At 50.7% G+C, this 26,118-nt stretch overlaps 1 protein-coding gene across 1 annotated transcript; it reads right to left on the reverse strand.

The window, feature by feature from the left end:
- Positions 1 to 2,496: 2,496 nt before the first annotated feature.
- On the reverse strand, positions 2,497 to 26,108 carry LOC137315668 (major histocompatibility complex class I-related gene protein-like). The gene is made up of 5 exons (XM_067980179.1): positions 26,020 to 26,108; positions 15,096 to 15,356; positions 10,183 to 10,458; positions 7,430 to 7,702; positions 2,497 to 3,062 (listed from the first exon to the last, which is right to left on the reverse strand). The coding sequence occupies exons 1-5, from the start codon at positions 26,069 to 26,071 to the stop codon at positions 2,872 to 2,874; spliced, it is 1,053 nt and encodes a 350-aa protein (XP_067836280.1). The 5' UTR covers positions 26,072 to 26,108; the 3' UTR covers positions 2,497 to 2,871.
- Between the last annotated feature and the right edge of the window lie 10 nt (positions 26,109 to 26,118).

The following is a 26,118-nucleotide window of genomic DNA, read 5'->3' on the forward strand; positions in this document are numbered from 1 at the left end:
CGCTCCCCGTGTCCCCACTCGGAGCAGTAGATACGCAGAGTAAACTCTCATCACGAGTAATGAATCTTACATTAATCGGCTACTTTAGAAACTTCACCAGGAAACCCACCCCGGCTGCAATGGCGAGAGTAGAGTAAAGGGTCACACTCACAGCATGGCAACGGCCAATCACAAACCAAAAATTGATGCTGTCGCCAGTGTTTAAATCTAAACTTGAGTGAAGTGAGTTTACAAAATATATCTCGAAAATACCAACAGGTTTCAAGAGGCCTGACCCTGATCAGTGTGAGGATACAGCACAAACCCTCGCCATGCTTCCCACCACCTCCAGGGGCTCGGCCATCAGGTCACATCGTCCACCGCGAATAGCAGGTGAATCCCCCTCGCACGAACCCGTCTATTATAAGTGGTGGGGACTCGACCACCACCCAACGGTGTCAGCTATGGCTCAGTGGGCAGCACTCTCCTCTCTCAGTCACAAGGTCATGGGATCAAGTCCCACTTCAGAGACTTGAGCACAAAATCTAGCCTGACACACCGAGTGCAGTAGTGAGGGAGCTCTGCACTGTCGGAGGGACAGTACTGAGGGAGTGCTGCACAGTCGGAGGGGCAGTACTGAGGGAGTGCTGCACTGTCAGAGGGGCAGTACTGAGGGAGCGCTGCGCTGTCGGAGGGGCAGTACTGAGGGAGTGATGCGCTGTCGGAGGGGCAGTACTGAGGGAGTGCTGCACTGTCGGAGGGGCAGTACTGAGGGAGTGCTGCACAGTCGGAGGGCAGTACTGAGGGAGCACTGCGCTGTCAGAGAGGCAGTACTGAGGGAGCGCTGCGCTGTCGGAGGGACAGTACTGAGGGAGTGCTGCACTGTCGGAGGGGCAGTACTGAGGGAGTGCTGCACAGTCGGAGGGCAGTACTGAGGGAGCACTGCGCTGTCAGAGAGGCAGTACTGAGGGAGCGCTGCGCTGTCGGAGGGACAGTACTGAGGGAGTGCTGCACAGTCAGAGGGGCAGTACTGAGAGAGTGCTGCACTGTCGGACGGTCAGGACTGAGGGAGCGCTGCATTGTCGGAGGGGCAGTACTGAGAGAGTGCTGCACAGTCGGAGGGGCAGTACTGAGAGAGTGCTGCACAGTCGGAGGGCAGTACTGAGGGAGTGCTGCACAGTCGGAGGGCAGTACTGAGAGAGTGCTGCACTGTCGGACGGTCAGTACTGAGAGAGTGCTGCACTGTCGGACGGTCAGTACTGAGGGAGCGCTGCACTGTCGGAGGGTCAGTACTGAGGGAGCGCTGCACTGTCGGAGGGGCAGTACTGAGGGAGTGCTGCACTGTCAGAGGGTCAGTACTGAGGGAGTGCTGTACTATCTCAGGGACAGTACTGAGGGAGTGCTGCACTGACGGGGTGCCATCTTTCGGATGAGATGTTAAACCGAGGCCCTGTCTAACCTCTCTGGCAGACGTAAAAGATCCCATAGCACTATTTCGAAGAAGAGCAGGGGAGTTCTCCCTGGTGTCCTGGCCAATATTTATCCCTCAACCAACATCACTGAAAAACAGATGATCTGCTCATTATCACGTTGCTGTTTGTGGGATCTTGCTGAGTGTAAATCGGCTGCCATGTTTACTACATGACAACAGTGACAACACTTCAAAAGTACTTCATTGGCTGTAAAGGTTTGGGACGACCTATGGTCGTGAAAGGCGCTATATAAATGCAAGTACTTTCTTTCAATCCAATTGTCCCCTCTCGGTGGGAGCGAACCTTTGGCTTAACTGTAGAATTCTTGCCCCTGAGTCAGAAAGGGCAGGGTTTGAGCCCCAGTCCCAGCGAGTGGAGACTCACCCTGAATTCTGGGTTGACATCTAGCAGAATACTTGCCTCTGGTGTGTGGGTGTGGGTTGTGGGAACTTTTGCTGTATAGGACAAACCACAGCTGGTATAAACATGGGTATGGCCAGGTACACCATGGGCTAGATAGAGTGAATCTCCCTCTACACTGTCCCATCAAACACTCCCAGGGCAGGTACAGCATGGGTTAGATACAGGGTAAAGCTCCCTCTACACTGTCCCATCAAACACTCCCAGGGCAGGTACAGCACGGGTTAGATACAGAGTAAAGCTCCCTCTACACTGTCCCATCAAACACTCCCAGGGCAGGTACAGCATGGGTTAGATACAGAGTAAATCTCCCTCTACACTGTCCCATCAAACACTCCCAGGGCAGGTACAGCATAGGTTAGATACAGAGTAAAGCTCCCTCTACACTGTCCCATCAAACACTCCCAGGGCAGGTACAGCACGGGTTAGATACAGAGTAAAGCTCCCTCTACACTGTCCCATCAAACACTCCCAGGGCAGATACAGCATGGGTTAGATACAGAGTAAAGCTTCCTCTACACTGTCCCATCAAACACTCCCAGGGCAGGTACAGCACGGGTTAGATGCAGAGTAAATCTCCCTCTACACTGTCCCATCAAACACTCCCAGGGCAGGTGCAGCATGGATTAGATACAGAGTAAAGCTCCCTCTACACTGTCCCATCAAACATCTGAAGATGGAGCACGGGTGATATTCTGGGTGGTCCTGGCACGTACACCATTTAAGAGTTTGCAACTTCAGGAGAATATGGGAGGAGAATGGAAGAAAATATATCGTTCGTGGAATTAACTACTGAAAATGGATCTTGTTGGTCAGCAGGTGAGGAACCTGCTGTTCTCTGCTCGTCTCTGACATTGTCTGTCTCTGCTGGACTCTGTCGCTTTCTGCTGGTCTCTGCCAGTCCCTTCTGGTCTCTGATATTCTCTGCTGGTCACTGCAGAACTCTGCTGGTCTTACTGGTCTCTGCCGGTCACTGCAGGACTCTGCCGGTCTCTGCTCATCACGGCAGGACTCTGCCAGTTTCTACTGGTCTCTGATGGGCTTTGCTGGTCTCTGATGGGCTCTGCTGGTCTCTCCTGTTTTGCCTCTTGCTCCAGAAGCCAATTCCGACGATGATGCCAAGAAGAGTGAGTGAGACGGCTGCTGCTCCAGTCCCAATCCCGACATTCGTGCCTCCTTCTGTCGCCCTCTCTATTGAATTTTAAAATGATGTTGATCAATAATTATTTCCTAATGATTTCATTAGGTGCTTCATTAAGCTGCACACTGGTACAGTACATGTCTGATAGGGTAATGAACAATTTAAAATGGATTGAAACATGCCTAACTGGCTCCATTACAAATAATAAGCAGAATACAACTAGTTACCATTCATTAATCTCAGAAACAGGGCAGTTCCTGACTCGTTACAGAGTTTAAAGTGCAATTCTGTAGTCAGCAGATTAAATCAACACACGAACCATCTGATATCAGGGATAGAGGCTGCAGAATTACACACTGTAAAATAACAGTGCAATGCCAAGGAGGGGAAACTATTGGCCATTTCTTTACACAGATGATGGTTGCACATTGCAATGTTTGGCCACAGGGAGTGGTTGAGACAGAGACCATTGTATGTTTTAAGGGAAGGGTGGCTAAACATTCGAAGCTCAGGGAGATACAGGGCAGTGAGGTTAGTTTGGGATTGATACAGGACTGTGGGGAGAGAGTGGGGCAGTGGGATTAGTTTGGGATTGATACAGGGCTATGGGGAGAGAGTGGGGCAGTGGGATTAGTTTGGGATTGATACAGGGCTATGGGGAGAGAGTGGGGCAGTGGGATTAGTTTGGGATTGATACAGGGCTATGGGGAGAGAGTGGGACAGTGGGATTAGATTGGGATTGATACAGGGCTAAGGGGAGAGAGTGGGACAGTGGCATTAGTTTGGGATTGATACAGGGCTATGGGGAGAGAGCGGGACAGTGGATTAGTTTGGGATTGATACGGGGCTATGGGGAGAGAGTGGGACAGTGGGATTAGTTTGGGATTGATACAGGGCTATGGGGAGAGAGTGGGACAGTGGGATTAGTTTTGGATTGATACAGGGCGATGGGGAGAGAGTGGGGCAGTGGGATTAGTTTGGGAATGATACAGGGCTTTGGTGAGATTGGGGCAGTGGGATTAGTTTGGGATTGATACAGGGCTATGGGGAGAGAGTGAGGCAGTGGGATTAGTTTGGGATTGATACAGGGCTATGTGGAGAGAGCGGGACAGTGGGATTAGTTTGGGATTGATAAAGGGCTATGGGGAGAGAGTGGGACAGTGGGATTAGTTTTGGATTGATACAGGGCTATGGGGAGAGTGTGGGGCAGTGGGATTAGTTTGGGAATGATACAGGGCTATGGGGAGAGAGTGGGACAGTGGGATTAGTTTGGGATTGACACAGGGCTATGGTGAGAGAGTGGGGCAGTGGGATTAGTTTTGCATTGATACAGGGCGATGGGGAGAGAGTGAGGCAGTGGGATTAGTTTGGGATTAATGCAGGGCTATGGGGAGAGAGTAGGGCAGTGGGATTAGTTTGGGATTGATACAGGGCTATGGGGAGAGAGTGAGGCAGTGGGATTAGTTTGGGATTGATACAGGGCTGTGTGGAGAGAGCGGGACAGTGGGATTAGTTTGGGATTGATAAAGGGCGATGGGGAGAGAGTGGGGCAGTGGGATTAGTTTGGGATTGATACAGGGCTATGGGGAGAGAGTGGGGCAGTGGGATTAGTTTGGGATTGATACAGGGCGATGGGGAGAGAGTGGGGCAGTGGGATTAGTTTGGGATTGATACAGGGCTATGGGGAGGGCGCGGGGCAGTGGGATTAGTTTGGGATTGTTACACGGCTATGGGGAGAGAGTGGGGCAGTGGGATTAGTTTGGGATTGATACAGGGCGATGGGGAGAGAGTGGGGCAGTGGGATTAGTTTGGGATTGATACAGGGCTATGGGGAGAGAGTGAGGCAGTGGGATTAGTTTGGGATTGATACAGGGCTGTGTGGAGAGAGCGGGACAGTGGGATTAGTTTGGGATTGATAAAGGGCGATGGGGAGAGAGTGGGGCAGTGGGATTAGTTTGGGATTGATACAGGGCTATGGGGAGAGAGTGGGGCAGTGGGATTAGTTTGGGATTGATACAGGGCGATGGGGAGAGAGTGGGGCAGTGGGATTAGTTTGGGATTGATACAGGGCTATGGGGAGGGCGCGGGGCAGTGGGATTAGTTTGGGATTGTTACACGGCTATGGGGAGAGAGTGGGGCAGTGGGATTAGTTTGGGATTGATACAGGGCTATGGGGAGAGAGTGGGGCAGTGGGATTAGTTTGGGATTGATACACGGCTATGGGGAGAGAGTGGGGCAGTGGGATTAGTTTGGGATTGATACAGGGCTATGGGGAGAGAGTGGGGCAGTGGGATTAGTTTGGGATTGATACACGGCTATGGGGAGAGAGTGGGGCAGTGGGGTTAGTTTGGAATTGAGTCAGGGCTATGGGGAAAGGGCAGTCTCTCCAATTGAAATCCTCCCACTCAGCAGAGGCCAGGGGTTAAATCTGGGACCCTCTGGTCTGTCCGTCTTTGTTCCACATTGGGCAGGTCATTTACCAATTGTGCTATTGGGTAAATTGAAGGGGATTTTGCTCAGTGTAACACCGTGAAAGGTGGGCATGTGCTATTGAAAGAGAAAAGGAAGAGGTGTATTTATATAACACCTTTCATGAGCTCAGGATGTCTCAAAGCACTTTACAGCCAATTAAACTATTTTGAAGTGCAGTCACTGTTGTGATGTGGAAAACCCGGCAGCCAATTTGCGCACAGCAAGATCCCACGACCAGCAATGTGATAATGATCAGATCACTTTTTTTATATTCATGTTTATTGAGGGATAAATATTGGCCAGGACACTGGGGATAACTCTCCTGCTCATCCTCGAAATAATGTCATGGGATGTTTTACCTCCACCTGAGATGGCAGTTGGGGCCTTGACTTAACATCTCATCCGAAAGATGGCACCTCCCACAGTGCAGCTCTCCCTCAGTACTGACCCTCCGACAGTGCAGCTCTCCCTCAGTACTGACCCTCCGACAGTACCGCACTCCCTCAGTACTGCCCCTTTGACAGTGCAGCGCTCCCCCGAAGGATGCAGAGACATGGGGAAGGACCCTGCGGCACAGGGAATGACCTTGAGGCACAGGGAATGACCTTGAGGCACAGGGAATGACCTCGAGTCACAGGGAATGACCTAGAGTCACATGGGAGGATCCAGAGAAGTGGGGAAGGACGCAGAGACACAAGAAAGGACCCTGAGGCACAGCAATGACCCAGAGGCACGGGGAAGGATGCAGAGGCACAGGGAATGACCCTGAGACACAGGGAAGGACCCAGAGGCACAGGGAAGGATGCAGAGGAACGGGGAATGATCCAGAGGCACGGGGAAGGACCCTGAGACACGGGGAATGATGCAGAGGCACGGGGAATGACCCAGAGGCACGGGGAAGGACCCAGAGGCACGGGGAAGGATCCAGAGGCACAGGGAAGGATGCAGAGGTACGAGGAATGATCCAGAGGCACAGGGAAGGACCCAGAGGCACGGGGAAGGACCCAGAGGCACGGGGAATGACCCAGAGGCACAGGGAATGATCCAGAGGCACAGGGAATGACCCAGAGGCACAGGGAAGGATGCAGAGACATGAGGAAGGATGCAGAGGAACGGGGAATGATCCAGAGGCACGGGGAATGACCCAGAGGCACAGGGAAGGACCCAGAGGCAAGGGGAATGACCCAGAGGCACGGGGAATGACCCAGAGGCACAGGGAAGGACGCAGAGGCACGGGGAATGACCCAGAGGCACAGGGAAGGATGCAGAGGCACGAGGAATGATCCAGAGGCACAGGGAAGGACCCAGAGGCACAGGGAAGGATGCAGAGGCACGGGGAATGATCCAGAGGCACGGGGAAGGACCCAGAGGCACAGGGAAGGATGCAGAGGCACGAGGAATGATCCAGAGGCACAGGGAAGGACCCAGAGGCAGAGGGAAGGATGCAGAGGCACAGGGAATGATCCAGAGGCACGGGGAAGGACCCAGAGGCACAGGGAATGATCCAGAGGCACAGGGAATGATCCAGAGTCACAGGGAAGGACCCACAGGCACGGGGAAGGACCCACAGGCACGGGGAAGGACCCACAGGCACGGGGAATGATCCAGAGGCACAGGGAATGACCCAGAGGCACAGGGAAGGATGCAGAGGAACGGGGAATGATCCAGAGGCACAGGGAATGACCCAGAGGCATGGGGAAGAATGCAGAGGAATGGGGAAGGACCCAGAGGCACGGGGAAGGACCCAGAGGCACAGGGAATGACCCAGAGGCACAGGGAATGACCCAGAGGCACGGGGAATGACCCAGAGGCACGGGGAAGGACCCAGAGGCACGGGGAATGACCCAGAGGCACGGGGAATGACCCAGAGGCATGGGGATGGACCCTGTGGGCCCCCAAGACACGGGGAAAAGCCCTGAGGACCCCCCCCCGATTTGCCACTCACCCCAGGGTACGTTGATCCCCCGCAGGAGGCTGGCGTGCTCGATATGACAGGAGTAGCTCTTCCTGTCGTCTCCACTCAGCTCGATCGTTTTCAGTACCCGATAGGTCATATCCTGGTTGGGCAGCACGTCACTGGATTCAATGTCAGCGACCTCCTCGCCATTCCCCAACCAAGTCACCTCGATGGCCCAGGGGTAGAACCCCGACACAAGGCAGGAGACCCTTAGCACTCTGTCCCCGTCACTCCTCTTCCCAATAAACACCTCAGGGGCGACTGAGAGATTTAAACAAAGAGTACAATCGGTGACAAGTTCTCTTCTTTTGCCTTCATTTCTTCCCCGCCCACCACCATCAATTTTCTCGGCCTGAAGGCAGATGACTGATGCTGAGAGACAGCTGGAGTTCACCGGAGTTCAGCTGAGGGGTCACCTGATACAGGTCGTTAAGATTATGAAAGGGTTTGATAGGATAGACGTAGGGAAGATGGGCGCTAAATAGGGCCGTGTAGCGCCCGTTGTTTCGGCGCTAGACGGCCTCTCCGACATCCAAGATGACGTCTTGGATGCGCACGCACATTTCCAGCGTGACGTGCGCCAGACGCCATCTTGGTATAGGAGTTAGTGCAGGCGCAGATAACGAACACTGGAATCATGTAAAGTAGGGAGAAAATGGCTTCAATCAGTGTGCAACGCTGATTTAAAGTGACAGACACCATTTCGGGACTTAACGCTCAACTCAACGCACAATCTTAACCCCGACCATCTGAACGTGTCTTACAGTTCCTGGAGGACCCCCCACCGGCTCTATTTAAAGGGACCATGCAGGATTTACAGGTTAGTGGCTGGATTATTGCTTCTGGCTGCCGAAACATTCATAACTGTTTTCGGAGGTCTCCTACATTTGAATACTAGGACGCGGGGACATCGCGAAACATTTAGAGCCAGGATGTGCAGGTGTGAAGTTAGGAAATGCTTCTTCACACAAAGGGTGGGAGACGTTTGGAACACTCTTCTACAGACGGCAGTTGATGCTAGCTCACTTGTGAATGTTAAATCTGAGATTGATAGATTTCTGTGAACCAAGGGTATTAAGGGATATGGGGCTAAGGTGGGTATATGGAGTTAGGTCACAGGTCCACCATGATCTCACTGAATGGTGGAACAGGCTCGAGGGGCTAAATGTCACTGCCACTTGCTGCCTCTTGATTTGCGCCACCTTCTCCTGTGTCTGGGTGATGTGCCTGTCATGGTTGAATAGCTGCCAGTGCGTGTGGCCTGTGAGTTGTGGGTGGGCGGCTTGAAACAGTGGTAATGTGTGAGGGTGAGAGGAAGCATCTGATGGGAAGAGTTGAGTACTGATGGAAAGAGTTTGTTGGTATGTGGGTGATGGGGGTGTCGTGTGTGGAGCAGTTGGTTGGAGACACCACTTGACAGTTGACCTCACTCACCTTGACCACTCATGTCAAAGCATTGAACTTCTTCCTGCACTGCATCCATGTTCATGATGCTGTGAGCCTGGCATTGACTTCGTCCCCCGCTGCCTCCCACTGCCTTTTGAGGATATGTCTGGAGGGTCTCTGCCCCCCCCCCTCCCTTCCCCCCACTGTGGATATAGGATGTCCCCCCTTCTGTCCACCTCTTGCACCAAGGCCTCTAGTGCATCAGCAGAGAACCTTGGTGCACGCACTCTCACAGGGCTGGTACCAACTCAGATCGGCAGATTGGTGAGGTCTGTTGTGCAGATTGGAGGATGTGGGATTTAGTAGTGCGCAACCTTTATTCAATGTTTTAACATAACTCATCAGTGTGTAAACATAGGGATGGGACCTGCATTGTGTTTTACGTATGTGATGTCTGATCTCCGTTCAGACTCTGTGCAGACTGTTATTTTCAGCAAATAACAGGTACCAGCTACCTTTAAGAGATTTCCAACAAACATCCTCCCTTTAAGAGATTGGACTCCCTCTGGTGGTGGAAAGTGTGAATTGCATTGATTCCAGGTGCAAGGCCTGGGATGGAACGCTGATCGCAGGTCGGTCCTCGGGTGGGTCGAAACTTGCATCCTGCCTGCGCCGGGGTCATTGGACACGGGGTAAAGCACATCACGCTGCCCCCGCCCAAAAACGGCCACATCCAAATTTTTCCCCCGATGTTTCCACTTGTGGCAGAGGCCAGAACGAGGGGCCATAAATATAAGAGAGTCACTAATAAATCCAATGGGGAATTCAGGAGAAACTCAGAGAGTGGTTTGAATGTGGAGCTCGCTCTCACAAGGAGTAGTTGAGGCGAATAGCACAGATGCCTTTAAGGGGAAGCTGGATAAACACATGAGGGAGAAAGGAATAGAAGGATATGCTGATAGGGGGAGATGAAGTAGGGAGGGTGCAGCAATAACACTGGCATAGACCTGTTGGGCCGAATGGCCTGTTTCTGTGTTGTAAATTCCATGTAACGGGTCATGTTCCGGTAACGCTCACAAGCACCCAGTGTTCACGAGTGAGCCTTCACAGTGAGGACCAGGACGCTATTCAACCATGGGGGTATTACAACTTAGTTGAACCCCGTTCTCACCCGATGTCAACACGCACGGGCTTTCCAGCCGGGGAGACTGAGTAGGTCATCGGATTTAGGTCACCTGCCCGATTATCTCCCCCATCCCGACCCCACCCACCCCAAGGGGTACTGAGGCCAGGTGCAGACTGGGAATATAAACTTTGCCTGTCCGGCACCTCCAGTTCCCGCTCGCTCGAGGTACCTTTCCTCTGTAGTGCTTCTCGCCCAGCCCGAAGGTATATCAGCAGCCACTTCACACAGTCCTTTTCCAACAGGGTCTTGAAGTATTTGTTCATGAAGGTGTTCGCATTCCACCGGTCTGCTAAAGTCTGGAACTCTGGATTCACCGCAATCCAACTCAATCTGTCCTTGTCAAAAACATACGCGTCCTCCCCGTCATATCCGAACTTTATAAACCCCTCCGTGGAGTTGTCGCTGTTCAGTTCGCAGCCACACATTCCCTGGACAAAGAAAACACCTGGAAAAACAACTCAAGTCAATTGAAAATGTGAAAAGGGTTCGATCGGGTACATACAACAACAACAACTTGCATTTATATAGCGCCTTTCACGGAGTAAAACATCACAAGGCACTTGACAAACAAAATTTGACACCGAGCCACATAAGGAGATATTAGGACAGGTGACCAAAAGCTTGGACAAAGAGGTAGGTTTGAAGGAGCATCTTAAAGGAGGAGAGAGAGGCGGAGAGGTTTAGGGAGGGAATTCCAGAGGGACTATTTCCTCAGGTGGGGGAATCAAGATCTTAGATTTAGAGCCAGGCCATTTAGGAGTGAAATCAGGAAGCACTTTATCACACAAAGGGGAGTGGGAATCAGGAACTCTCTCCCCCAAAAGGCTGTGGGATGCTGGCGGCCCATTGGAGCTTTCAAGACTGAGATTGTTAAATTTTTGTTAGGTAAGGGTATCGATGGATAGGAAGCAAAGGCTGGAAAATGGAGTTACGGTGCAGATTAGCCATGATATAAATGAATGGTGGAGCAGGCTCGAGGGGCTGAATGGCCTCTTCCTCTTTCGATGCTCCTAAGCAGCTGTGTTACGTTGAGGTTCCATTTATGTCCTGCTGTCTTGAACTTTAACCTTAGCAATAGGTTAGATTGTCACAAAGAGTCATCGATCTCTGGAATTTCAACGGGATGAGAACAGATCTGGTCCCGGGTAAATCGGAATCAAAGATTGTCAGGCAAAACTGTAATTGAACAGCGGGCGGCCTTTAAGGAGGAGATGGTTCGGGTACAGTCTCCACGAGGGGGAAAGGGAGGGCAACTAAAGCCAGAGCTCCCTGGATGACAAAAGAGATAGAGAGTAAGATGAAACAGGAAAAAGGGGCATATGACAGATATCAGGTTGATAATACAAGTGAGGACCAGGCAGAATATAGAAAGTTCAGAGGGGAAGTGAAAAAGGAAATAAGAGGGGCAAAGAGAGAGTCTGAGAACAGACTGGCGGCCAACATAAAAGGGAATCCAAAAGTCTTCTATAGGCATCTAAACAGTAAATGGGTAGTAAGAGGAGGGGTGGGGCCGATTAGGGACCATAAAGGAGATCTACACATGGAGGCAGAGGAGATGGCTGAGGTCCTAAATGAGTAATTTGCATCTGTCTTCACCAAGGAAGAAGATGCTGCCAGAGTCTCGGTAAAGGAAGATATAGTTGAGATCCTGGATGGGCTAAAAATTGATATAGAAGAGGTACTAGAGGGCACAATTCTAAAAGGGTACAGGAACAGAGAGATCTGGGGGTATATGTGCACAAATCATTCAAGGTAGCAGGGCAGGTTGAGAAAGCGGTTAAAAAAGCATCCTGGATCCTGGGCTTTTTAAATAGAGGCATAGAGTACAAGAGTATGGAAGTCATGATGAACCTTTATAAAACACTGGTTCGGCCACAACTGGAGTATTGTGTCCAGTTCTGGGCACCGCACTTTAGGAAGGATATGAAGGCCTTAGAGAGGGTGCAGAATAGATTTACCAGAATGATTCCAGGGATGAGGGACTTTAGTTATGTGGATAGACTGGAGAAGCTGGGGTTGTTCTCCTTGGAACAGAGATGGTTGCGAGGAGATTTGATAGAGGTGTTTAAAATCATGAAGAAACTATTCCCATTGGTGGAAGGGTTAAAAACCAGAAGTCATAGATTTAAGGTGATTGGCAAAAGAACCAAAGGTGACTTGAGGAAAAACTTTTTTACACAGCGAGTGGTTAGGATCTGGAATGCACGGCCCGAGGGGGTGGTGGAGGCAGATTCAATCGTGGCCTTCAAAAGGGAACTGGATAAGTAATGAAAGGAAAAAATTTGCAGGGCTACGGGGATAGGGCAGGGGAGTGGGACTAGCTGGATTGCACTTGCATAGAACCAGCACGGACTCGATGGGCCGAATGGCCTCCTTCCGTGCTGTCACCTTTCTGTGATTCGATGAACAAGTTGCCTGCATGCACAGTGTGTGTGGGTGGACTGCAAGTGTTGGAAAGGGGACTGGCGACCAATAGAAAGTATCTCGAGTTATAGGAGGTGTGTGGGGTTAATGGGGACCAGTGATATCAGACACTGTGATCTCCTGCACCTTCCTCGATTCCCTGGGGGGGGGGTCGCAGAGGAATCTCCCAGAGTGTTTGCTTTCCTAACTTGGCCTCAGTTTCATCCTCTTTCTTTGGCCTCTCCCAGGAGATTGTGTGACTGTGGGAGGGAGAGGGTGCTGATGGTGTGTGTGTGTGTGTTGTTTCACCGTGCCAAGACAGGACAGGCTTGATGGACCCGCCTGTCCTGATTTCATCTGTTTGTTAGTAACCCTGGCAACGCAGCTTTAGAAGAGGAGAAACAAGTGGCAGCGATGATTTCATTCCAACGTTCAAGGTGCTCACATCAAATCCCTCAGTGCTGCCCCTCCCTCAGTGCTGCCCCTCCCTCAGTGCTGCTCCTCCCTCAGTGCTGCCCCTCCCACAGTGCTGCCCCTCCCTCAGTGCTGCCCCTCCCACAGTGCTGCCCCTCCCTCAGTGCTGCCCCTCCCTCAGTGCTGCCCCTCCCTCAGTAATCCCCTCCCACAGTGCTGCCCCTCCCTCCCCTCAGTGCTGCCCCTCCCTCAGTGCTGCCCCTCCCACAGTGCTGCCCCTCCCTCAGTGCTGCCCCTCCCTCAGTGCTGCCCCTCCCACAGTGCTGCCCCTCCCTCAGTAATCCCCTCCCACAGTGCTGCCCCTCCCTCCCCTCAGTGCTGCCCCTCCCTCAGTGCTGCCCCTCCCACAGTGCTGCCCCTCCCTCAGTGCTGCCCCTCCCTCAGTGCTGCCCCTCCCTCAGTGCTGCCCCTCCCTCAGTGCTGCCCCTCCCACAGTGCTGCCCCTCCCACAGTGCTGCCCCTCCCTCAGTGCTGCCCCTCCCTCAGTGCTGCCCCTCCCTCAGTGCTGCCCCTCCCTCAGTGCTGCCCCTCCCTCAGTGCTGCCCCTCCCTCAGTGCTGCCCCTCCCACAGTGCTGCCCCTCCCACAGTGCTGCCCCTCCCTCAGTGCTGCACTCCCTCAGTGCTGCCCCTCCCACAGTGCTGCCCCTCCCTCAGTGCTGCCCCTCCCACAGTGCTGCCCCTCCCTCAGTGCTGCCCCTCCCTCAGTGCTGCACTGGGAGTGCCAGCCGAGATTTTGTGCTCCAGTCTCTGGAGTGGGTCTTGAACCCACAACCTTCTGAACTGGAGGTGAGAGTAAGAAGGTCGTGGTTTCAGGCCCCACTCCAGAGATTTCAGCGCATAATCTGGGCTGACACTCCAGTGCAGGACTGAGGGAGTGCTGCACTGTCGGAGGGGCAGTACTGAGGGAGTGCTGCACTGTCGGAGGGGCAGTACTGAGGGAGCGCTGCACTGTCGGAGGGGCAGTACTGAGGGAGCGCTGCACTGTCGGAGGGGCAGTACTGAGGGAGCGCTGCACTGTCGGAGGGGCAGTACTGAGGGAGCGCTGCACTGTCGGAGGGGCAGTACTGAGGGAGTGCTGCACTGTCGGAGGGGCAGTACTGAGGGAGTGCTGCACTGTCGGAGGGGCAGTACTGAGGGAGCGCTGCATTGTCGGAGGGGCAGTACTGAGGGAGTGATGCATTGTCGGAGGGGCAGTACTGAGGGAGTGATGCATTGTCGGAGAGGCAGTACTGAGGGAGTGATGCACTGTCGGAGGGGCAGTACTGAGGGAGTGATGCATTGTTGGAGGGGCAGTACTGAGGGAGTGATGCATTGTCGGAGGGGCAGTACTGAGGGAGCGCTGCACTGTCGGAGGGGCAGTACTGAGGGAGTGCTGCACTGTCGGAGGGGCAGTACTGAGGGAGTGCTGCACTGTCGGAGGAGCAGTACTGAGGGAGTGATGCATTGTCGGAGAGGCAGTACTGAAGGAGTGCTGCACTGTCGGAGGGGCAGTAGTGAGGGAGCGCTGCACTGTCAGAGAGGCAGTACTGAGGGAGTGCTGCACTGTCGGAGAGGCAGTACTGAGGGAGTGCTGCATTGTCGGAGGGGCAGTACTGAGGGAGTGATGCATTGTCGGAGGGGCAGTACTGAGGGAGTGATGCATTGTCGGAGAGGCAGTACTGAGGGAGTGATGCACTGTCGGAGGGGCAGTACTGAGGGAGTGATGCATTGTCGGAGGGGCAGTACTGAGGGAGTGATGCATTGTCGGAGGGGCAGTACTGAGGGAGTGATGCACTGTCGGAGGGGCAGTACTGAGGGAGTGATGCATTGTTGGAGGGGCAGTACTGAGGGAGTGCTGCACTGTCGGAGGGACAGTACTGAGGGAGTGCTGCACTGTCGGAGATGCCGTCCTTCAGATGAGACGTTAAATCGAGGCCCCGTCTTCCTGTTCAAATGAACATAAAAAGAACCAATTGCTCCCATTTCTCCCTCAATCCACACCAATAAAAACAGATGAACAAATCAATCATCTCATTGCCATTTGCTGTGCTGAAAATGGCTGCCATGTTACTCCCAGATAGTGCCAATGACCAGGTCATCCCAAGTCATTTAATGGGTGTAAAGTGGTTCGGGACATTTCTCCGAGACAGGATAAGGCTCTATATGGATACAAATCCTTTCCTCCTGTCAGTCGATAGCTGCACCGGCTCTGTGAGGATACTCACTCGAGGCACCGTGTTGCTGTCGGTAAAATATCTCGGCGTTTCCTCTGACCAGACCATGGAACCCCGCCATTGTGATGGCGATGGCGTCCCAGTGATGGTTGTCGAAGGAGTCGGCCATCCACTGCTGTCTGGGCACAGTCCGCTGCAGGGTGCTGTCGAAATACACTATCTCATAGTCATCGAGCATCGCGACCAAGCTGTACTCGGGCATCTCGGCCCCGCCACGGCTCAGTATGTAGTAAAATGCGAGGATGTGGAAATCTGCAGGATCACAGACAGAAACCAGTCTCAAAAATGACGTTAATCATAAGTAACTCAAAGTGGAAACGGCTAATGCTGAGCCTGGTTAGACCATAAGACCATAAGAGATAGCAGCAGGAATAGGCCATTCAGCCCCTCGAGCCTGCTCCGCCATTCAATGAGATCATGGCTGATCTGATTTTTACCTCAACTCCACTTTCCCGCCTTTTCCCCATATCGTTTGACTCCCTTGCTGATCAAAAATTTGTCTCACTCAGCCTTGAATGTGTTCAATGACTCCACAGCTTTTTGGGATAAAGAATTCCAAAGATTCACAACCCTCTGGGAGAAGAAATTCCTCCTCATTTCCGTCTGAAACGGGCAACCCCTTATTCTGAGACTATGCCCCCTAGTTTTAGATTCCCCCATGAGGGGTAACGTCCTCTCAGCATCTACCCTATCGAGTCCCCTCAGAATCTTGTATTTTTCTTAAGATCTCCTCTCATTCTTCTAAACTCCAATGAGTATAGACCCAACCTGTTCAATCTTTCCTCATAAGACAACCCTTCCATACCCGGAATCAACCTCGTGAACCTTCTCTGAACTGCCTCCAATGCAAGTATGTCCTTCCTTAAATAAGGTCACCAGAACTGTACGCAGTGCTCCAGGTGTGGTCTCACCAGCACCCTGTACAGTTGTAGCATGACTTCCCTGCTTTTATACTCCATCCCCCTGGAAATAAAGGCCAATATTCCGTTTGCCTTCCGGATTACCTGCTGCACCTGTATGTTGACTTTTTGTGTTTCATGTAGGAGGACACCCGGATCCCTCTGTACCGCAGCATTTTGTATTATTTCTCCATTCAAATAATATTTTGCTTTTTTATTTTTCCTCCCAAAGTGGATGACTTCACATTTTCCCATATTAGGCCACAGTGAGGACGTTGCGTCCGATTTTGGATACCATGTGTTGAAGAGGATGTCAAGCTCACGGAGAAGGTCGGGAAGAGATTTGCTCGGGCGATCCCAGGGAATCTGGTGGACAGCTACAAAAATGGAATGGCGAATGGAACGTTGGCCTTTATCTCGGGGGCTGGAATACAAAGGGGAGGAAGTTATGTTCCAGCTGTTCAGAGCTCTGGTCAGACCACATCTGGAGATACTGTGTTCAGTTCTGGGAACCGCACCTCAGGAAGGATAGATTGGCCTTGGAGATTTAGCAGAATGATACCGGGGCTTAGAGGGTTAAATTATGAGGACAGGTTGCATCGACGAGGCTTGTATTCCCTTGAGTGTGGAAGATTAAGGGGTGATCCAATTGAGGTGTTTGAGATGATTAAAGGATTTGATAGGGGAGATAGAGAGAAACTATTTCCTCTGGTGGGGGGAGTCCAGAATAAGGGGGCGTAACCTTAAAATTAGAGCTAGGCCGTTCAGGGGTGATGTCAGGAAACTCTTCCACACACAAAGGGGAGTGGAAATCTGGAACTCTCTCCCCCAAAAAGCTGTTGAGGCTGGGGGTCAATTGAAAATTTCAAAACTGAGATTGATGGATTTCTGTCAGGTAAGGGTATTAAGGGATACGGAATCAAGGCTGGTAGATGGAGTTAAGATATGCATCAAGCCATGATGTAATTGAATGGCAGAACAGGCTCGAGGGGCTGAATGGCCTCCTCCTATACCGAGGTTCCGATGAGAGGCTTCAGTTATGAGAACAGACTGGGATTCTTTTCACTGGTACAGAGATAAGAACATAAGAAACAGGAACAGGAGTAGGCCATCCGGCCCCTCGAGCCTGCTCCACCATTCAACAAGATCATGGCTGATCTCCTACCTCAACGCCATTTTCCTGCACTATCCCCATATCCCTTGATGCCTTTAATATCTGGAAATCTATCGATCTCTGTTTTGAATGTACTCAATGACTGAGCCTCCACAGCCCTCTGGGGTAGAGAATTCCAAAGATTCACCACCCTCTGAGTGAAGAAATTTCTCCTCATCTCAGTCCTAAATGACCTACCCCTTATTCTGAGACTGTGACCCCTGGTCCTAGACGCCCCAGCCAAGGGAAACATCCTCCCTGCGTCTGCCCTGTCGAGCCCTGTAAGAATTTTGTATGTTTCAATGAGATCACCTCTCATTCTTCCAAACTCTAGAGAATACAGGCCCAGTCTACTCAATCCCTCCTCATACGACAATCCCGCCATCCCAGGAATCAGTCTGGTGAACCTTTGTTGCACTCCCTCTATGACAAGTATATCCTTTCTTGGAGACCAAAACTGCACACAATACTCCAGGTGTGGTCTCACCAAGGCCCTATATAATTGCAGTAAGACATCTTTACTCCTGCACTCAAATCCTCTTGTAATAAAGGCCGACATACCATTTGCCTTCCTAATTGCTAATGGTCAAGGGGATCTGATGGAGGGGTCCAAACTATCAGGGGTTTGGTAAAATAAAGAGAATAAACACTTTCCGTTGGTCAGTAAGTCGGAAACTAGAGGGCATAAATTTAAGATCAAGAGCAAAGGGAGAGATTAGGGGGAATTTTGTTAATGGAGAGGGATGTTCGGAGACGGAGGCTGGGATTTCCTGCTTCAGTGCTCCAAGCGGACACCACTAGCCCACGTTGGAAAATTCCTCAGCCGTGATTCTCCCACCATTCATTTTACTGGCTAGAAGTTCAGAGCTTTGTGAAGTGGCAGCTTCCGTTTGGAGCTCCCAGGAGTTCTGGAGCAGGAAAGCATTGGTCAGACTGCCCGACCAGAGGGCAGAACAGGTCCCACAATAGCTGCTCAAAGGAAAGTGGATAAATATTTTTTTAAATTTTTCTTTTTAAAAGAGTCTGGGCAAAGGTCAGGAGAAAGTGGGTAGTGCTTTCAGAGAGCCAGCATAGCATGATGGGCCAAATGGCCTTCTTCTGTGCTGTACAATGTTATGTTCCTACGATTCCTACTGTTAACAAGATGGCTCCTGGGCTGGCTGCTCCCTCGGGAGCTCCTTTGCTGGACAATCCTATCCTTGGTCATCCGTTGCCATCCTTTGCCCTTTCTCCCCCAATCTCCTCTCTTCCACTGTTTAAGTTCCCTGGCTCTAATAGTGGGTGCATTTTACCCCTACCCACAAGTTCAAGCTGCAAGTTTAAACTTACCTGGGCCCACTGCCCATTCCCCGACCGGGCCTGCTCTTTGTTTACATCAGTGAAAACTGGATCTTTGCTCAAATTTGGCTTCTAAATTCCTCGACTTCTCAACACTACGCTACTCCACTGGAAGACTCAGCTGCTTAAGAGTTAAGGTAACTTTGTCCAGCCCACAGCCCATCCCCCAGCTATTACCTGCTGAGTTTATGACTGTACTACTGGTTTTTCAGCTTTATTTTTCTACAGTCTGGTTCCTGGCCAGAAATTCACTCCCCTGGGCCGAAGTCCATTCCTCCGCTGCTTCTGGATCTTACAGTGACCTCCAACTTCACCATTGTTCTTCTGCTCTGCGATCGATTCTCCAAACCTCCTGGCTCTTCATCCCCACGGAAATCCCCCCCAGCAGTGCGTCCTCCGATAATCTACCCTTCAAATAGCTTCTGGACTCACTCACCCTCCACACCCTGTCACCGAACCTGGACATCAGTTGGTTGATGCTCCAAGCTGACTCCACCCTATCTACATCAACTTTATCCCACCACAGGACCTCTGACTTTAACTGTGGACTCCCTCCTATTGTCTCCTCTCTGTTCCCCGTTTAGTAACAGGTCACATGGTGCGCCCTATTTATACCCTGCCCGATTTTACGCTCCATTGAAGCTGAACCAAATCCATCCCATTCCCTCTGGACAGGTTAGGTTAAAATCGAGGCTTTAGCATGAGGAAGATATCATCCTGACGTCTGTCCCAAGTCGCCTTTTACTAGTTTGAACCTAAGTCGTACTCCCACAATTTAGTGTGAAGTATTGTAAAAAAAAAACGGATGAGGTCCTGCAAGCAGAATATCGGGAGATAGGAAATAAATTAAAAAGCAGGACCTCTAAAGTAGTAATCTCAGGATTACTCCCAGTGCCACATGCCAGCGAGAGCAGAAAATAGGAGAATAGACCAGATGAATGCGTGGCTTGAGAGATGGTGTCGGAGGGAGGGGTTTAAATTCCTGAGGCATTGAGACCGATTCTGGGAAAGGCGGGACCTGTACAAGATGAAAGGATTGCACCCAAGCAGAACCAGGACCAGTATCCTCGTGGGGACATTTGCTCGTTGTGTTGGGGAGGGTTTAAACTAGTATGGTGGGGGATGGGAACCAAAGGGCAGGTACAGATAGGACAAATTCAGACCAGGAAACGCAAAGTAGAAAAGCAGTTAGTGACGTAGTTAGCGACTCAGAAATGCAAAAAAGCAAAGGTTAAATAGTGTTCAGCGCAGGAATTTGACGGGGTTAAAGGGTATATACTTCAATGTAAGGGCACAGATAGACACGTGGCAGCATGATATCATTGCTATAATGGAAACCTGGCTTAAAGAGGGGGATAACTGGCAGCTCAATATCCCTGGATATAGAGTGTTCAAGCAGGATAGAGTGGGTGATATAAAAGGAGGGGGGTAGCATTATTGGTTAAATAATCAATTAGAGTTGTGAGAAGGGATGATGTGCTAAATGGATCATCAATCGAGGCCGTATGGGTTGAGCTAAGGAATAAAAAAGGGGCAGTCACACTACTAGGAGTGTACTCTAGACCCCCGAATAGCGAAAGGGAGATAGAAGAACAAATATGTAGGCAAATTTCTGAGTGCAAAAATAAGAGGGCAATAATAGTAGGGGACTTCAACCACCCTAACATCAACTGGGATTCAAACAGTGTGAGGGGCACAGAGGGCGCAAAATTCTTGATTGGTGTCCAGGAGAACTTTTTTAGCCAGTACGTGATAAGCCCAACAAGAGGGGATGCAATTTTAGATTTAGTCCTGGGAAATGAAGATGGGCAAGTGGGTGAAGTGACAGTGGGTGACCATAATGGGGATAGTGACCACAATTCAGTTAGTTTTAGCATTATTATGGAAAAGGACAGTGTTAAATCAGGAGTAAATGTTTTAAATTGGGGGAAGGCAAATTTTACAGAACTTAGAGGTGATTTGGCAGAAGTGGACTGGACACAACTCCTTGAGGAGAAATCAGTGGCAAGCCAGTGGGAGGCACTAAAAAGTGAAATTCTACGGGTACAATGCAGACACGTCCCCTCAAAGAAAAAGGGTGGCACTGCCAAATTTAGAGCCCCCTGGTTGTCTAGAAGTATACGGGGCAAGATAAAGCAGAAAAAGAAAGCTTATGACTGTCACAGAAAACTAAATACTGCTGAAAGCCTGGAGGAGTATAGAAAGTACAGGGATGACGTAAAAAAGGAAATAAGGAAAGCAAAGAGCAGGCATGAAGAAATATTAACGAGTAAGATTAAAGAAAACCCAAAGATGTTTTATCAGTACATTAAGAACAAGAGGATAGCTGAGGAAAAGGTGGGACCTATCAGGGATGATAAGGGTAACTTGTGTGTAGAAGCAGAGAATGTGGGTAGGGTTTTAAATGAATATTTTGTCTTCGTATTCATAAGGGAAAGGGATGATCTGGACGTAGTCGTTAAAGAGGAGAGGTGTGAAATATTGGATAAAATAAACATAACGAGAGAGGAAGTACTAGAGGGACTGGAATCCTTGAAATTTGATAAGTCACCAGAACCGGATGGATTGTTTCCCAGGCTATTGAAGGAAGCCAGGGAGGAAATAGCGGATGCTCTGAGGATCATTTTCCAATCCTCACTAGATACAGGGGAGGTACCGGAGGACTGGAAGACAGCAAACGTAGTACCGTTGTTTAAAAAGGGTACGAGGGAAAGGCCGAACAATTATAGGCTCGGTGGTGGGCAAACTATTAGAATCAATACTGAGAGATAGGATAAACTGTCACTTGGAAAGGCATGGTTTAATCAGGGATAGTCAGCATGGATTTGTTCAGGGAAGGTCATGCCTTACAAATCTGATTAAACTCTTTGAGGAAGTGACAAGGAGGATTGATGAGAGTGATGTCTACATGGATTTTAGTAAGGCATTTGACAAGGTCCCACATGGCAGACTGGTCAGAAAGGTAAAAGCCCATGGGATACAGGGAAATGTGGTGAATTGGATCCAAAATTGGCTCAGTAACAGGAAACAAATGGTAAAAGTCGATGGATGTCTTTGAGAATGGAAATCCGTTTCCAGTGGTGTGCCACAAGGCTCAGTGTTGGGTCCCTTGCTGTTTGTGGTATATATTAATGATTTGGACTTGAATGTCGGGGGCATGATTGGCAAATTTATAGACGACAAAAATTGGCCATGCAGTTGATAGTGAAGAGGATAGCTGTAGACTCCAAGAAGATATCAATGGGTTGGTGGAGTGGGCGGAAAAGTGGCAAATGGAGTTCAACCTGGAGAAGTGTGAGGTAATGCACTTAGGGAGGGCAAACAGTAAAAGGGAATACGCAGTAAACGGGAATATATTGAGAGAGGGAGAGGAAGTGAGAGACCTTGGAGTGCATGTGCACAGGTCCCTGAAGGTGGCAGTACAGGTAGATAAGGTTGTGAAGAAGGCATACGGAATGCCCACCGTTATTAGCAGAGGCATAGAATAATAAATCAGGGATGTAATGATGGAACTGTATAAAATGCTGGTAAGGCCACAGCTGGAGTATTGTGCGCAGTTCTGGTCACCACATTACAGGAAGGACGTAATTGCTCTGGAGAGAGTGCAGAGAAGATTTACAAGAATGTTGCCAGGGCTTGAAAATTGCAGCTCGGAGGAGAGATTGGATAGGCTGGGGTTGTTTTCCTTGGAGCAGAGGAGGCTGAGGGGAGACTTGATTGAGGTGTACAAAATTATGAGGGGCCCAGATAGAGTAGACAGGAAATACCTGTTTCCCCTAGCGGAGAGTTCAAGAACTAGAGGACATAGCTTTAAGCTGATTGGCGGAAGGATTAGAGGGGACATGAGGAAAAACACTTTTACCCAGAGGGTGGTGGGTGTATGGAATTCGCTGCCCGAATTGGTGGTAGAGGCAGGGACCGGCAACTCTTTTAAAAAGTACCTGGACCTGCATCTAAAGTGCTGTAAGCTGCAGGGCTACGGACCGGGTGCTGGAAGGTGGGATTAGAATGGGCACCTGGTTGTTCTTCGAGCCGGCACGGACACGATGGGCCGAATGGCCCCTTCTGTGCTGTATCTTTTGTATGGTTCCATGCCGTTAAAACCGGAAGGGGTCGGTTTGAAGGCGGGTTTTAGATTTTTACAATTTTTACCTTCCCACCTGCACCCAAACCCACCCGTTCATGGGGTTAAAATCGACCCCTTAGAGTTCACCTTGGCCTTGACGTGCTCAGAGACTACAATAAACAGGCAGTGTTTGCCCAGAAATAAACGTCAGTCATGGACACGGATTAAACAGGAGAGAAGCTGCTGTAACAGTAACTTAATCTCTTGCACTTTTCAACACCACTCGAGTCTGAAGCTACTTATTGGTGCTTGTGTGCAGCAGGTCTGATAACCAGATCCAGTTAGAATGGAGGGACTTGTTCTGGTCACTGGGTCCCAGGGAGTGGAGTCTGAGCCTGCATCTTACAGCAGGGGTTCACACTGAGGCCCAGCCCAGTATTAACACCGAACCATCGCATCTGGTTACACCCCCTGTATTTCAATGGTCTATTCCAGACTCCCACTTTCACCCCTCCCATTCTCTTCCCAATGCACCGACTCTCACTGGCAATGGGACCACAAAGAAAAGAGAGACTCACATTCCTATTGTGATTTCACCACCTCAGGACCTCCCAAAGAGTTTTACAGACAGTGAAGTATTAGTGAAGTGTAGTCACTGTTTTAATGTAGGAAACACGGCAGCCAATTTGCGCACAGCAAGATCCCACCAATAGCAACGAGTTAATGGCCAGATAATCTCACTACTCGCTCTCCCTCCCCGTCCCCTCCTCCTCCTCTCCCGCCCACCATCCCTCTCTCCCTGTCCCACCCTCTCCCTCTCACTCCCCTCTCACTCTCCCTCCCCCTCCTCATCTCCCTTCTTGTCCTCTTCCACTCCCCATCTCCTTTCCCTTCCTCTCCCTCTCTTCATCCAATTCCCCCCTCCCTCCTCATATCCCCTCCTTCCCCCTCTCCCTGCACAATTCCACCCAATCCTCCACCTCTCTTTCTCCTTCTCCATCCCCGTCCCCTCTCCCTCCCCGTCCCCTCTCCCTCCCCATCCCTTTCCCTCCCATCTCCCTAACCCTCACTATCTCCCACTCCCATCTCCTCCCCCCCCTCTCTCCGAGTCCCTAACCCTCTCCATCTACCTCCCACTATCCCTCTCCCCCTTCCCCTTTCCCCCTCCCCCTCAGTTTGAGCATGACGTCCACTGACTGGATTTGTTGACATCGTTCAATGTTCTGTTATCCTCATAGATTGCTGTTCTGAGGAGCCTCATGTTAAGCGCGACTCGAAGACGGTGCATTGAAAATTAACATAAAAATCTGTCTGTGAATTTGTTTCGATGCCAATTTATTCTAATTCACCCAGATCAACATCACTGTGAGTATTTTTTCCTCGAGCACCAGTTGATTATTGAAGAGTCAGCAGCTCATTCTCCCCACAATCGGACACACAGAGTTCACTTTGGCCTTGACCCGCTCAGAGACTATAATAAACGGGCAGTGTTTGCTCAGAAATAAAAGTCAGTCGTGGGCCTGAGCAACACATCGGACATCGGACAGTCCAAAGTCCATTGTGTTGCTGTGAGGTGAAGGTGGGAACGGGGGGACAGGCTTCGAATCTGCTTCGATTTCAGTGTCACCCTGCTGAAGCAGCACAAGAAGGTTCGGAAAGAACAAAAGATCTTTTTATAGATCACCTTTCACAACCTCAGGATGTCCCAAAGCGCTTCACAGAAAGTGAAGTAATGTGAAAGTGTCATCACTGTTGTAATGTGGGAAACGCCATTCATTATGAGAAGTACTTTCATACCGGGGGCTGAAAGGGTTAAATTATGAGGACAGGTTGCACAGACGAGGCTTGTATTCCCTTGAGTGCAGAAGATTAACGGGTGCTGTAATTAAGATCATTGAAGGATTTGATAGGGTAGATAGAGAGAAACTATTTCCTCTGGTGGGAGAGTCCAGAACAAGGGGGCGTCACCTTAAAATTAGAGCCAGGCCGTTCAGGGGTGATGTCAGGAAGCTTTTCTTCACACAAAGGGGAGTGGAAATCTGGAACTCTCTCCCCCAAAATGCTGTTGAGGCTGGGGGTCAATTGAAAATTTCACAACTGAGATTGATCGATTTTTGTTCGGCAAGGTTATTATGGGATATGGCACCAATGCGGGTGGGTGGAGATAAGAAACAGGTCGGCCATGATCTAATTGAATGGCGGAACAGGCTTGAGGGGCTGAATGGCCTCCTCCTGTTCCCATGTTCCGATGAGATGCTTTGACTGTGTGCAGCAGCTTACATTACTACAGCAGCCCTCGTGAACAGGGAGACGCCTCAGAGCACAGAGCAGGAGGGAGGAGCCCAAAGAGAGGATTTAAGAGGAGCCAGAATCACACTCAGAAGTTGATTCCGGAACAGTGGAGAGGCCGGGAAGGGACAAGGCAGGAATCCTGAGGGAGATTGCTGGAGAGGGCAGGGACAGGAGAGACTGAAGGATCGGCTCCCAGTGGTGGAACAGAGGCAGTGGAGAAGGAGGGGTTAGGCCGGTGTGGGAGGAGCGGAGGGGGCATGTGGGGGCATGAGATTGTGGGGAGATTGCGGAGGTGGGAAGGGAGGAGGACAGAGAAGGCTTTAAAGGTGAAGAAATGAACCTTCGAGTCAATTCTGTGGAGTTGGAGGAGCCGATGGGGTTTTGGCACGAACAAGGGATGGGGGTGAGAGGGAGGAGGCAGAACACATCGATCAGAACACAATCTCTGAAAGGTTCACACGTGTCTGTGGTCCAGTAATATTGAGGTCGATTTTCACCTTTACCACCTGGGTGTTCAGCATCAACTGGGCGGGGCAGAGAGAGAGCAAAATCTGGAGAGGAGGATCACACGGCAGGAACAGAACCTGGAGCATTTTCCATCTATTGAAATCCCCCCCCGCCCGGCCAGATTTCCGTTCTGAACTCAGCCCAGGTGATGCCTAATGTCTCGGAGCTAAAACCACAATCGAGCCCGTTATGTGAAAGGAGATAATGGAATCCTCCTTCAAACACCATCCGAGGGAAAGGGTTTTCCTTCCCTCCCCTTCCATTCCCTTTCCCTTCCTTTCCGATTCCTTCCCTTCCCTTTCCCTTCCTTTTCTTTCCTGTCCCTTCCCATTCCCTCCATCCCCTTCCCTTCCACTGCTTCCGAGGTACAGCTCTAATACCTCACCCCCCAAAATGGCTGTTATTTGTCTGTGAGCCTTGACAATAATTGAAGAAAAGTGCCTCGATCAAACACTTTGCAAACAGATCAGTGACACAACCTCTCCCAGTGACCCCTCCCCAGAACAGGGATCATCCTTAACCTGAATCGCTCACACACCCAAGGCAATGAGATAGTCCAAACCCAGGGGCCGCTCGAGAGCATCTTGTGATGGAAGATGGGTTCAATCTCGGTGTCCCCTCAAATACTGTCCACAGATAGAAGCTGTTTGATTTGCTTACCAGAGGAGACGTTGGGCACACAGTAAACGTTCAGTAAAGTAACAAGCAGCATGTTGTAAAGTCACCCGAGGCGCTGATTAACCAGGAGAGAAGCTGCTG

The sequence above is a fragment of the Heptranchias perlo genome, unplaced genomic scaffold (assembly GCF_035084215.1).
Source record: "Heptranchias perlo isolate sHepPer1 unplaced genomic scaffold, sHepPer1.hap1 HAP1_SCAFFOLD_552, whole genome shotgun sequence".
Taxonomy (NCBI): Eukaryota; Metazoa; Chordata; class Chondrichthyes; order Hexanchiformes; family Hexanchidae; genus Heptranchias; species Heptranchias perlo.

Excerpts from the sequence above, each read along its gene's own strand:
- LOC137315668 (XM_067980179.1), bottom strand. The coding sequence starts at position 26,071 with ATGCTGCTTGTTACTTTACTGAACGTTTACTGTGTGCCCAACGTCTCC. Across the intron at positions 15,357-26,019 it reads TGTGCCCAACGTCTCCTCTG|ATTTCCACATCCTCGCATTT; the intron begins GTAAGCAAATCA and ends GTGATCCTGCAG. Across the intron at positions 3,063-7,429 it reads GGGGATCAACGTACCCTGGG|AGAGGGCGACAGAAGGAGGC; the intron begins GTGAGTGGCAAA and ends AAAATTCAATAG.